Source organism: Mustelus asterias, chromosome 7 (genome assembly GCF_964213995.1).
Source record: "Mustelus asterias chromosome 7, sMusAst1.hap1.1, whole genome shotgun sequence".
NCBI classification, from domain to species: domain Eukaryota; kingdom Metazoa; phylum Chordata; class Chondrichthyes; order Carcharhiniformes; family Triakidae; genus Mustelus; species Mustelus asterias.
Genome location: NC_135807.1, coordinates 8,213,847 through 8,228,026, shown reverse-complemented (window position 1 = coordinate 8,228,026; position 14,180 = coordinate 8,213,847). Strand labels below are relative to the sequence as shown.

The window sequence follows — 14,180 nt, the reverse complement described above, 5'->3', positions numbered from 1 at the left end:
TGCTCCGGTTTCCTCCCACAGTCCGAAAGGCGTGCTAAATTCTCCCTCTGTGTACCCAAACAGGCGCCGGAGTGTGGCAACTAGGGGATTTTCACAGTAACTTCATTGCAGTGTTGATGTGAGTCTACTTGTGACACTAATAAATAAGCTAAATGAATAACATTTTGAAATCTGCTGATTGTGTCAACAATTTTCTGATTTGATTTCAGATATCCAGCTGCTGCAGTATTTTACTGTCTTGTCCTGATGCTGAGACTGGGCGGGGCCGCCCACTGTTCCCATGGAGACGGGCTGAGCACACGTGATCACCCGGGCCCCGCTCCTTGCGGGGCAAAGTTATTCAGGCCACGTTATCCCTTTGCGTCATCACGTCAGCTCCAGGCCCCGCCCCGTGGCCCGCCCCGGCCACGCGGCGAGGCGGATGACGTCGGTTTCCGGCCCCCGCACCGCCACGTGATCCTGTCAGGGAGCTCTCGCGGTGGCCGATGGGGGAAGCGCGGTGGATTCTGGGATATCCTTCCTTTTCTCTCTCCGGCCATCTTGGGTTCGCCTCGCCGGCGCTGCCGCTCTTCCCGCAGCGGAGCTCAAACCCGCGCTGCCCAGTTCACCGCACCCACTCCTCACCTCCCTCACCGTCAGCAAGCACAGGCAGGCAAGATGGTCGCGGCCAAGAAGACGGTGAGTCTCCGGCTTGCCCACCCCCGCCGCCCGCGGCCTCAGAGCGCGGCCTAGGCTTCACGTGGAAGGGGAGAGAGAGCCCGGGGAGGCTGCAAACCTTCCCCAGGCCGGACCCTGAGCAGCCTCGCACTGCCGGGGGTGGGGGCTTCACTCTCCCCTGGCGCCATCTCCATGGAGGGAAGCAATTTGGGGGCGGTTGGGCTGGGCTGGTTTCTCCATTTTAAACCCTTGTTGATATTGGATATTTTCACCCCGGGTTGTTGGAGGAAGTTACTGTGGAGATAGTGGCTGCTTTGGTGTAATTTCCATAGATTCTGCATCGGTTCCTAAGGATTGGAAAGTAGCAAATGTCACCTCAGTATTGGAGGGAGCTATAGGCCTGTAAACATTGCATCAGTGCTGGAGAAAATGCTGGAATTTATTATAAACCATGTGATAACTGGATGCTTGGATTATCCTGAAATGTGCATTTACACTTTTGGGCATAGTCAGCATGGATTTATCAAAAGGAAATCATAAACATAACATAAATCATATTTGATGAACTACATTGCATCTTGCATTAAGTTGATCTTTCTCTGCACCCTAGCTATGACTGTAACACTATGTTCTGAACTCTCCTTCCAAATGTACGGTGTGCTTTGTCTGTAAAGAGTACAAGAAACAATACTTTTCACTATCCCACTACATGTGACAATAATAAATCAAATCAAAATCAAGTTTCTTAGTTGGGAGTTTTTGTGACTCAAAATTAATGAAAGGAGAATTGATGGGTACCATATATTTGGATTTCCAGAAGGGTTTTGTTAATAGTCCCCCAGAGGAGGATATGGGGTAGGAGATAATATGCAGGTATAGATTAAAGGTTGGTTAACAGGCAGAAACAGGTCATTCTTGTGTAGACAGGCAGTGGAGTACTACAATGATCAGTACTTGCAGCAAACTAGTAGGAAGGCTAAAGTAAGCCTTTATCACAAGAGGATTTGAGTGCAGGAGTGGTGAAGTCTTGGCTCAAATGTATAGAAGCTTGGTTTGATGGTGCCTGGAGTAGTGTGTGCCGTTTTGGTCCCTTTAACTCAGAAAAGACATTGCCATCGAGGGAATGCAGGGATGAAGGGACCATCCTATGAAGAGATTGAGCAAACTGGGCCTGTATTCTCTAGAGCTTTGAAGGATGAGAAGTGATCTCACATTGAAGCTTACAAATATTTGAATAGACAGGATAGATGCAGGTAAAATGCTGCTCTTGATAGTGGAGTCTAGAACCAAGGGGCATAATTACAAAATATCTCTCAATCACAATACTACAATGCAGAATAGGCCCTTTGGCCCATTGAGTCTGCACCGATGCATGAAAGTCCCTGACCTGCCTCTACCTACTCCCACTTGCCAGCACTTGGCCCATAGCCTTGATATAGGGATGCCACTTAGGACCGAGAGGAAGGGTAACACAGAGGGTTGTGAATCTTTGGAATTCTCTACTCCAGGAGGACTCTGGAAGCTCAGGTTATGGCAATAGTGTGGATAAAAGCATTGAAGTGTTTGATCAGCTGTAATCCTATTGAATGGGTGATAGGTTGAATGACCTCTTTATGTTCCTATGTCTTGGAGATCATTTATGCAATGGATACAGGGATAGAAGCACAGGAAAAGGGAGCAGGAGGAGGCTATTCATCATAGTCATGGCTGACCATGCAACTCAATAGCCTGATCCTGCCCCACTCCCCATATCCTTTGATCCCCTTTGCCTCAAGATTTATATCTAACTACTTGAAAACATACAATGTTTTGGCATCAACTTTTTTCTTGATACGAATTCCACAGACTCACCACGCTCTGGGTGAAGAAATTTCTCCTCATCTGTCCTAACCGGTCTACCTGGTAAGCTCAGTAAGTAGTCTCAACACCAGGTTGAAGTCCAACAGGTTTATTTGGTAACACGAGCTTTTGGAGCGTTGCCCCTTCATCAGGTGAGTCAGGTTAACCTGGTGTTGTGAGGCTGCTTACTGTGTCTACCCTAGTCCAACGCTGGCAACTCCACATCATGGTATGTTCAGACTGTGACTCCTGGTTCTGGACACCCCACCACTGGGAACATCCTCCCTGCATCTACCCTGTGTCAGATGGACAATACATCCGAGAACCGAGCTGAATATAGAAGGTTCAGGGGCAAATTGAAAAGCAAATAATACAAGCAAAGTGAGAATGTGAAAAGAGACTGGCAGCTAACTCGAAAGTGAATCCCAAAGTCTTCTAGTGGCATTTAAAGAGTAAAAAGTTGGCAAGAGGAGGGGCAGGGCTGATTAGTGACCCAAAGGGGATTGACGCATGGGGGGACAGAATATAAGAGTTACATTTTCAAATGCGTTCATCTAGTCTATTGCATATTGTGTGTATGCTTTGAAAATAAATTATCCATCAAGTAGCTTTGATTTGATTTATTGTCACATGTATTATCATGGTGAAAAGTATTGTTTCTTGCGTGCTATACAGACAAAACATACTGTTCTTAGAGAAGGAAACGAGAGTGCCGAATGTAGTGTTACAGTCATAGCTAGGGTGTAGAGAAAGATCAAATTAATGCAAGGTAGGTCCATTCAAAAGTCTGACAGCAGCAGGGAAGAAGCTGTTCTTGAGTCGGTTGGTACATGACCTCAGACTTTTGTATCTTTTTCCCGATGGAAGAAAGTGGAAGAGAGAATGTCTGGGTACACGGGGTCCTTAATTATGCTGGCTGCTTTGCCAAGGCAGCGGGAAGTGTAGACGGAGTCAATGGATGGGAGACTGGTTTGCGTGATGGACTGGGCTACATTCATGACCTTTTGTAGTTCCTTGCGGTCTTGGGCAGAGCAGGAGCCATACCAAGCTGTGATAGAACCAGAAAGAATGCTTTCTGTGATGCATCTGTAAAAGTTGGTGAGAGTCGTACCTGCCATGCCAAATTTCCTTAGTCTTCTGAGAAAGCTCGAGTGTTGTGGAGTTGTTGATGGAATGCTATTATTTTGTAGGGTGTGGTGTTTGTTTAAAATTGACTTTGTTTCTTGAATGCAGAAAAAGTCATTGGAGTCCATCAACTCCAGGCTCCAGCTGGTTATGAAAAGTGGCAAATATGTGCTGGGCTACAAACAGACTTTGAAAATGATTCGTCAAGGCAAAGCCAAGTTGGTTATTCTTGCCAACAACTGCCCAGCCTTGAGGTAAGTTGAACCATTTTGTGAAGTAAATGGCAAAATACAGTGCAAACCAATGTTACTGTCCTTTATAATTTACACCACCTGCTCCCCTTGCAATAAAGGATAACAAGGGGGTGGCACAGTGGTTAGCACTGCTGCTTCACAGTGCCAGGGACCCGGGTTCGATTCCCAGCTTGGGTCACTGTCAGTGTGGAGTCTGCACGTTCTCCCCGTGTCTGCGTAGATTTCCTCTGCTGCGGTTTCCTCCCACGGTCTGAAAGACGTGCTGGTTAGGTGCATTGACCCAAATAGGCGCCAGAGTAGGGGAATTTCGCTAACTTAATTGCACTGTTAATGTAAATCTTTACTTGTGACTAATAAACCAACAAACAAATAAGGAGGCCAAAATTCAACAGTATTCCAGATGTTATCTCACCAATGCCCTTTGCTGCAGTTAAAGCCTCCCTACTTTTATATTCCATTCCCCTGCAATAACTGCCAACATTACATTTGCTGTTATCAGTTGCTGTACCTGCATACTAACTATTTTTGATTTGTGTACCAGGACATTCGGATCCTCTGCAATCTCCATTTAAACAGTATACTGCTTTTCTATTCTTCCTGCCAAAGTGGGCTAGTTCACATGTTCCCGTGTTATACTCCATGTGCCCATTTTTTTTTGTTGATTCACTTAATTTCTGCATACCCCGTTGTGCACTCTGTCCGCTTAACAACTTAGTCTCCTAACTATCTTTGTGACATCAGCAAATTTAGCAAACATACATTTGGTCCCTTCATCCAAGTCATTGATATAAATTGTCAATAATTTGAGGCCCTAGCACTGAACCCTGTGGTGTTCACTAGTAACATGCCAATCTAAAAATAACTCGAGAACAACTTCTTCCCTGCTGCCATCAGACTTTTGAATGGACTTGCCTCGCATTAAGTTGATCTTTCTCTACACCCTAGCTATGACTGTAACACTAAATTCGCACCCTCGCCTTTCCTCCTCTATGAACGGTATGTTTTGTATAGCATGCAAGAAACAAATCTTTTCACTGTATGTTAATACATGTGACAATAAATCAAATATACACCATGTATTATTTTATGCAGGAACCTTTAATGTGCCTTTGAAATCCAAGTGCTCCATATCTACAGATTCCCTTTTATTCATGTGGCTTGTTACTTCCTCAAAGAACTCATAAATTAGTCAAGCAATAGGCTCTGGCATTTTCCTCTGACACCTGTTAAGCTCACTGGCTTGGGGTTTCCTGCTTTCAGCCTCCTTCCTTTCTTGAATGGAGGTGATTACTTTTTCTTTATTCTTTCATCTGCCTATCCCCATTTGCTAGGTCATTTCAAGGGACAGTTAAGAGTCAACCACAAGATGGCAGATTCCTTTCCCAAAAGTAAACTAGATGGATTTCTACAATGAGCAGTTGTCATGATCACTATTACTGAAACTGACTTTTTAGAACATAGAACAGCACAGAACAGGCCCTTCGGCCCACGATGTTGTGCGAGCTTTATCTGAAACCAAGATCAAGCTATCCCACTCCCTATCATCCTGGTGTGCTCCATGTGCCTATCCAATAACTGCTTAAATGTTCCTAAAGTGTTTGACTCCACTATCACTGCAGGCAGTCCATTCCACACCCTAACCACTCTCTGCGTAAAGAACCTATGATATCCTTCCTATATCTCTCACCATGAACCCTATAGTTATGCCCACTTGTAGAGTTTCTGTTTTTTTAAATTCCTAATTTAATACTTAAACTCCACCAGTTGCTATGGTGGGATTGGAACCCGTGTGCCCAGGGCATTAGCCTATGCCTCTGGGCTACTAGTCTAGTGACATAACTGCACTATAGAATGTAGCATGAATCCTGCCCTAGCTAAAGTGCTGTGCTCAACAAACACTGAAACACTGCTTTTTGTAGAGTCTTGCTTTGTGCAAATTCACTGCAGCGTTTCTCAGTAAATGACTATGCATTTTGACATCCTCCTTTAACTGGGAGTGCATTGCTCTCTCTGAAGTTTACTAAATATGTTTCATGAATTAATGCACAAGGAACTTTTCCTGTGTTCACTCCATTTTACCTCACCACCCCACCATCAACAAGTCGATTGACCGCTTCACCAAAAGTATTTCACTGTGTGCAAACCACTGCTGATTCTGTACTTATGTTGTGTCCTAATTAAACTGTAGCCCTAATGCAGAGATCTGGACTGTGTTCAAACTCCATCGTGGCAGCTGCAGGAATTTAAATTGAATCGATCAATCTGGGATAAAAAGCTAATCTCATTTCTAATCATGAAACTACCCAATTGTTACAAAGGCCCTATCTGCTTCACTGATATCCTTCAGGGAGGGAACCCTGTCTTTACCTGGTCTGGCTTCCATCTGACTCCAGACCCACACCAAGGTGATCCTGTCCTCAAATAACCATTCAGTGGCGGGTGATTTGAGAGACATTAGGGATGAGCAATAAATGCTGGCCGTACCAATGGTACGCACATCACAGGAGCAAGTCATGTTTTGGCTGACGTTTTTGCGATGTTGTGCTTTTTTTGGGGGGTTTTAAGAGATAAGCATTGAGTACAAGTTGACAGTGTGTGTGTGTATACCAGATTCCTCTGCTGTTGCAATGTGGGTGTTAGTTACCTACCTGTAGCATGTTAAATTTAGTCCACGTGCTTGAGTAAGATTGCCTTTGATTGTAATATGCCCTCAAACCAATCCGTTTGCGGGCTTCAAACTTACCACTGTTGGCTGGAGGAATACGTGTACTATTAGAACACCATTGGAACAAAATTCTAAGCACCCTTTTACACAAAATAGATCAGTTTGAATTCCCCCAGCTGGATTGTCCTTCATAGTATAAAGCTTGCCCTTTACTTTGCCTATCACTCATACCTAGACTGCCTTGTCTGGCATTGGACAGACTTGTCTGTTATAATGGCTGGCCTTGTCTTGATTAAAATCTGAAATGATAACGATTCTATTTTGATGGTGAATTGTCTTCATTGTTTCAGGAAATCTGAGATTGAGTACTATGCTATGTTAGCGAAAACTGGTGTGCATCACTACAGTGGCAACAACATTGAACTAGGTACAGCTTGTGGTAAATACTACAGAGTGTGCACACTGGCTATCATTGATCCTGGTAAGTTCTTCAAAGAACAAGCTTTTCCATGGGTTGTCCCACTGTTAAAACCCATTGAAAATGTTGGGTGTTTTTTTTATATGTTTACAGGATGTGGGTGTCACTGGCTAGACCAGCGTTTATTGCCCATCCCTAGTTGCCCATGCAAAGATGGATGGTGAGATGCATCCTTGAAGCATTGCAATCCCTGGAGCATAGGTACTGCCACAGTGCTGCATCTTGGGACTCAAGAAGGCAGCTCATCGCCACCTTGAGGGCCATTAGGGATGAACAATAAATGCCAACCTAGCCAGTGACACTCACATCCCGTGAATTAATTGTTTTAATTGATATTGAAAATAATCGAGGGTTTGTGTCAATTGTTGCTCTGGAATGTGTACATGCAGTGTGTAAGAATGGTACGCTACTGTTGCATGCTTTAGCCATTAATGCTTAAATATATACAATGCGAATATTCTCGCTGGCTTGATTTTTGTCTCCGATCAAGTCAGGCTAGACATTCGCTAGATTATTGCTGTGCGTATTGTCTGCAGGGCTAGTTTGTCAAGTCCTGTTTAATATTGACAGCAACAACTTTATTTTATTACACTTTGTAATATACCTGTTCTGTCACATCTGAAATGCAACATGGTTTTATTCCAAGTGATATAAGACAACACATTTTAAAGGTACACTGCTTTTGGTATTAATGTATATCTGACAATACAGTGCACTGGCTTTACACAATGAACATGGGTGACTTTGACTTGTTCTTGGCACCCTGGCCCCTGCATACTCCTGTTTGTCATGCTTTTTTCATTTCTGTGGCTGAGGTGAATATTTTACTTTTTGGAAGAGAATCTGTTAATCATCTCTTTGCTTGGTTCAGTAATGCGCATTCAGTATACGTTGCAAGCTGTAGCCCTGTAAATTTGTTAATGTAAACCCCGGGTCCACTCACTGATATACTTTCTACCCAAGTGAATCATTTGCATTAAATGTCATCTGCTGTGTACCCAACCATTCCACCGGCCTGTCTGTCCTTTTGAAATCTATCCCAATCTCCTTCACCTGTCACAACCGTGGGCAGCACAGTGGTTAGCACTGCTGCCTCTCAGCTCCAGGGACCTGGGTCCGATTCTCAGCTTGGGTCACTGTGTGGAATTTGCACATTTTCCCTGTGTCTGTGTGGCTTTCCTCCCACGGTCCAAAGATGTGCGGGTTAGGTGCATTGGTTATGCTAAATTGCCCCTTGGTGTCCCGGGGTGCATTGGTTAGAGGGATTAGTGGAATAAATATGTGGGGTTACGGGGATAGGGCCTGGGTGGGATTGTTGTCGGTGTGGACTTGATGGGCCGAATGGCCTCCTCTGCGCTGTAGGGATTCTATGAACCTTTCCAAGTTTTGTCACCTGGAAATTTTGCAGTTGTGCCCTCTGCACCCAAGTCTCGTTCTTTAATATATTTTTTAAAAAGGAGTCGTCCTAACACTGACCCCATTGTACGCCTTCCTCTGATCTGGAAAAGAAAGATTCACCACTATTCCTGTCATTCCATTAATTTTGTATCTATGCTTGAGTTGTCTTATTCCCTGGGATTTAACTTTGCTGACATATTTTGTGGCAGTTGAGTAAATGTTTATAAAAATGTGTAAAGATTGACTTTGGTCCTGTCCTGTCTTTCTGAAATCTAACAGTGATGGTCAGTAAGTTGGAGCTGACCTCCATATTGTTATTCTGAGTCAAGTTTGCATCGACTGAACTGAAGGTTTTCTTTTTCAGGCGATTCTGACATCATCAGGAGCATGCCAGAGCAAATCAGTGAGAAATAAACTCAGCAAGGACTCTGAAATATTTTCCAAATAAAATTATTCTATAAAAAGACACCTGGCTCTGTTTTTAATTATATGCTCAACGTGACACTTGTGGTGTTGACGTGCATTAGAAGCAACACTGGAATGTCTTCAAGCACGTGGTCTGTGAATCAAGGGAGAAAAGTGTGACTTTTTCCAGACAGTAATGCAGTATTTGGGTCACATTATTGATAAAGACCCACATAACGCACCTAAAAAAAAGATGTAAACTATTTTAGAAATATGACATCTAATGAATGTGACACAATCAAGGTCCTTTCTAGGCTTCGTAAATTATTATGGCAAACTTGTTACAAACGTATCTACATTATTGAAGGCGTGGAAAATTTACTGTGTGAAACAGTCATGGGACTGGACAACTGAACGTGAGAAAGCATACAAGGATGTCAAAGATCGTTTGCAGAAATGTGAAGTATTGGTTCGTTTTAATCTGAAGCTACCATTACTGCTTGCTTGCGGCACTTCACCTTGTGGAGTAGAGGTAGTCGTTTGACATATGCCTTTGGGAGAAGAACAACCAACAGATTTTGCTTTGCGTCCTCTGACTAGCGCTGGTTCCAACTATGCTCAGCTAGAAAAAGAAGCATTGCTGCTTGAGCTTGATCCCTCGCTTTTGATGCCATTACTAGTGGTTTCTCACCCTAACTCATGGATCTTGATACTTTGGTTGCTTTGTAGCTCCTGGACACCCTCCTTGGGGCTCTCTATCACTGTCGCCATTTCCATCGCCTCCTTATGTCAACTCAGTTTCTTTTGTGTAGCTACATTATTTACACCACAGAACAATTGATATCTCAATGTGTCATTTAAAGCTGACCTGAAGTTACAATGCTCTGCAATCTGCTTTAGCCTTGCTACGAAGGCTGCATTGGTCTCCCCCGGGGCCCTCCCCATCTAATTACTTATATCTTTGCAGTGTTACTGAGGCTTTAGGGTGGAAATGTCCCTTTGCTAGCTCAACAAGCTTTGCAAATGTCTTTGTGTCGGGAACATCTGGAGATGTTCAACTTCAGATCAAGTTATATGCCTAGGTCCCACATGCGGGAAGTAAAATGTCTTGCTCTCCCCCTCTATTCCATTATCCCTAAAAAAATGCTTTAACCGTACTGCGTTTGTACCCAGATCTCAGTGGTCAGGTCAAAGGCTTCTAGTTTTCCAACGAGAGGCATCACTGCTCCCTCTTTTTCAGCCTTGGACTGATCTGATTCATTCTGCAGTTTTGCAAAGATGTTCTCTTTTAATTCCTCACTGCAAATGTAGTTGCTCTGATTTACCTCGTCGCCAATATAGTAATTGCAAGGATTAGTGACCAGTTAATATAAGCTATTTGTTCATGAGGTGATGAGACATTTCTTGAGCAGCTGGAATCCATGAAGTGAAAGTAGTGTTGGGGCAACGGAGAGTTTGTCAATGAAGGAATGCCGGTGTACTTCCAGGTCAAGTGGTGTGTGACCTGGAGGGAAATCTGACATGATGATGATGAGGGTACTGTGTCTGCTGCCCCTTGACCTTCTACCAAACTGGGATCCACAGAAACTTTATAGGATGAGTGGCCAGCTTAGGGGAGGCCGGGTGGAGAGTGCAGCAGCGTGAGTGAAGTGCGATGCCATGTTTGCAGAGCATAGTGGGATGGTTTTTATCTCGGAGGAGAGCAGGGCAGCACGGTGGCACAGTGACCCCGGTTCAATTCCCAGCTTGGTCATTTTCTGTATGGAGTTTGCGTGTTCTATCCTTGTCTGCGTAGGTTTCCTCCGGGTGCGCAGCTTTCCTCCCACAGTCCAAAGATGGGAAGGCCCTGTGTCACAGTGGTTAGCACTGCTGCCTCAGAGCACCAGGGACCCGGGTTCAATTCTGGCTTCACGGCAGGTAGCGGCACGGTAGCACAGTGGTTAGCACTGCTGCTTCACAGCTTCAGGGACCTGGGTTCGATTCCCGGCTTAGTGTCTGTGTGGAGTTTGCACATTCTCCTCGTGTCTGCGTGGGTTTCCTCCGGGTGCTCCGGTTTCCTCCCACATTCCAAAGATGTGCGGGTTAGGTTGATTGGCCATGCTAAAATTGCCCCTTAGTGTCCTGAGATGTGTAGGTTAGAGGGATTAGTGGGTAAAATATGTAGGGATATGGGGGTAGGGCCTGGGTGGGATTGTGGTCGGTGCAGACTCGATGGGCCGAATGGCCTCTTTCTGTACTGTAGGGTTTCTATGATTCTTCTATGATTCAGGTCACTGTGTGGAGTTTGCATGTTCTCCCCGTGTCTGCGTGGGTTTCCTCCCAGAGTCCAAAGATGTGCGGGTTAGGTTGTTTGGCCATGATAAATTGTCCCTTAGTGTCAAGGGATTAGGACTGTAAATATGGGGATGAGACTGGGGTGGGATTGTTGTCGGTGCAGACTCGATGGGCCAAATGGCCACCTGTATATTCTATGTGCTGTTTAGGTGGATTGGCCATGTTAAATTGCCCCTTAGTGTGAGGGGACTAGCTAGAGTAAATGCATGGGGGTAGGGCTTGGGGGGGATTGTGGTCGGTGCAGCCCCAATGGGCTGAATGGCCTCCTTTTGCACTGTTGGGATTCTATTATCTATGATTCTAAGTGAAGCACAGTGGGATCTAGGTGTTCTGATGCATGAATCACAAAAAGCTAGGAGGCAAGTCCAACAAGTAGTTAAGAAGGCAAATGGCATTTGGCCTTTATTGCAAAAAGGTTGGAGTTTAAAAATAGGGAGGTTTTTTTGTAATTATGCAGGGTGTTGGTGAAGCCTCACCTGGAATACTGCGTACAGTTTTGGTCCCCTTACTTTAAAAAGGATATAGTAACACTGGAGGCAGTCCAAAGGAGAGTCACCAGGCTAATTCCTGGGATGAGACTAAATATTCTGGATCTGTATTTCGTGGAGTTTAAAAGAGTGAGGGGTGACATTCTAACATATAAGATCCTGAAGGGGGTTGACAGGGTAGATGATGAGATGTTTTCACTAGTGGGAGAGTCTCGAACAAGGGGACATAGTTACAAGATAAAGGGACAGTTATTTAAGACTGAGCTGTGTAGAAATTTCGTCTGAGGGTGGTAAATCTCTGGAATTCTCTGCCCCAAAGGCTAGATCATTAGAAGTATTCAGAGTGGAGGTGGGTGAGTATTTGATAGATCGAGGAATTGAGGGCTATGGGGAAATGGCACAGAAAAGGAGTTAAGGCCAGCATAGATCAGCCATTTGAATGGCGGGGCAGGCTTGAAGGGCCTGATGGCTTAATACTGCTATTTCTTGTTAGAAAAGGAGAAAAACTATTTATTGAGTTTTCAAAATGGTCTGTAGGCAGGCTCTGTGGGAGATTGGAGGGCATGATAAAGACTATAAAGGATTCAAGACAAACTCATTGCATGTGGGCACACTTTCCTTTTATTTGCTTAAACATATAAGCTTGGTACATATATTAACCATTTCATTTAGTGGGAGAAATTAGATTTTCTGCAGCAAAAGGCAAATAATCGTAAATGGTTTTTGCAATAGTTATGGCAATAGACAATATACAATGATGCTGAGTTACAATGGCTGTCTTAGAATTACAATATTTTGTTTAAAACTACTCTTTGAAGGTTAGATCTTTACCTGTGAAACCAGAAGTGAGTTACATGTATGGAGATACTAGATATAAAGTTAGAAATATGTAATTCTAGCAATGTTCAGTTAGCTTATTAAAATTATATACTTGCTAACACACATGTAAAAGTGACGTACAATTTGTTTCAGATCTGGACAACAGGGTCAGTAATAATTTTTCCTTTGCCCATTTGATGTAATAACCTAATTCGTAACATATATATAATGGTGGGATTTAATTACCCGATTAAAACACACTGCTTCAATCTAAAGCCTTCGTATGAATCATGGAAAAAGGCAAATTATTTATTTTGTTTCTTCTACTTGGCTTTCAAATAGTCTTCCACAATCTTCAGCCTGTTCATCACTTCATCCAGTGGTTCTAGTTAAGGAACTTCAAGTTCAAATGCTGGCATTTGCTGCTTGTCTTTTTTTTTTTACATGTGATTAAATAGAGTGTGCATGCAGCAATTTCAGGATTAATTAAAAACCCCGTTTAAATTTCTACATTTGGGGGCATTTGTTCCTTGTACTTCAAGTAGGCGATCAAATGTTAAATGTTGCTGGTTGTTCTATGTTGTGAGTTCATACTATTTCCGCCCACTGAGTCACAGCAGAAATTGCTGCATTTTATTAGACCAGTCGGGCCAAGTGTTGTAGGCCCATTGCTTGGCAATGGTGTGATACTCCACTGAGGAAATTAATATGACTCATCCCACCCAGAAATAACTTGTGCTTTTTGGAGTTCTTTATAACTTGCATTAGAGGGGGCTGAGAGATCATTAAAGGAATTAGAACAAAGGGAGCAACAAAGAACAAACAAAAGTACAGCACAGGAACAGGCCCTTCGGCCCTCCAAGCCTGTTCCAATCATGACCATCACGCAAACCAGCCTCCCATCCATTGTCTCTGTCTGCACCTCCCGTTGCCTTGGCAAAGCAGCCAGCATAATTAAGGACCCCACGCACCCCGGACATTCTCTCTTCTACCTTCTTCCGTTGGGCAAAAAGATACAAAAGTCTGAGGTCATGTACCAACCGACTCAAGAACAGCTTCTTTCCTGCTGCCATCAGATTTTTGAATGGACTTACCTCGTATTAAGTTGATCTTTCTCTACACCCTAGCTATGACTAACACTATATTCTGCACTCTCCTTTATGAACAGCATGCTTTGTTTAGCACGCAAGAAGCAATACTTACCACTGTATACTAATACATGTGACAATAATAAATCAAATGATGCCCTAACTAAACTAAAAAAAAGTTCTGCCCTTGCTTGGTCCGTATCCCTCAGCAAGGCAAGTTTTTTACACAGTGGGTGGTGTGTGCCTGGAAGTCGCTGCCGGGGGAGGTAGTGGAAGTAGATACGATAGTGACCTCTAAGGGGTGTCTGGGAAAACACATGTATAGGATGGGAATAGAGGGATATGGTCTGTGGAAGGGTAGGGGGTTTTAGTTCAGACGGGCAGCAAGGTTGGTGCAGGCTTGGAGGGCCGAAAGGCCTGTTCCTGTGCTGTAATATTCTTTGTCCTTTGTTGTTACTCGTTTCCTATTCATCCAGATGCCTGAGTGAAACCAGATTTGACTTGTCAAATAAACCCCAGTTAATTTACGGAACTACACACTGTTCCTCTAGCTCGTGGCACACTGTCTTTCACCAATTTTCTTAATCCCCTCTGCTGTTTCTTAAATTTCTTTCAACTGAATGTTGGGAA

The 14,180-nt window shown here is 43.9% G+C and overlaps 1 protein-coding gene and 1 non-coding gene across 2 annotated transcripts; both read left to right on the top strand.

Moving 5' to 3' along the window:
* The first annotated feature begins 502 nt into the window (after window positions 1-502).
* rpl30 (ribosomal protein L30) lies at window positions 503-8,882 on the top strand. The gene is made up of 4 exons (XM_078215630.1): window positions 503-678; window positions 3,730-3,875; window positions 6,891-7,021; window positions 8,781-8,882. Exons 1-4 carry the CDS (start codon window positions 658-660, stop codon window positions 8,828-8,830), a joined length of 348 nt encoding a protein of 115 aa, XP_078071756.1. The 5' UTR covers window positions 503-657; the 3' UTR covers window positions 8,831-8,882.
* LOC144496209 (small nucleolar RNA SNORA72) lies at window positions 7,467-7,596 on the top strand. Its single transcript, XR_013498393.1, has one exon. It is a non-coding gene; the product is annotated as a small nucleolar RNA SNORA72 (small nucleolar RNA).
* Window positions 8,883-14,180: the final 5,298 nt, after the last annotated feature.

Bases quoted from the DNA above. Each gene is read 5' to 3' on its own strand.
- rpl30 (XM_078215630.1), top strand. From the start codon at position 658: ATGGTCGCGGCCAAGAAGACG. The intron at 679-3,729 runs GTGAGTCTCCGG...TCTTGAATGCAG, and splicing joins TGGTCGCGGCCAAGAAGACG to AAAAAGTCATTGGAGTCCAT. The intron at 3,876-6,890 runs GTAAGTTGAACC...TCATTGTTTCAG, and splicing joins AACAACTGCCCAGCCTTGAG to GAAATCTGAGATTGAGTACT.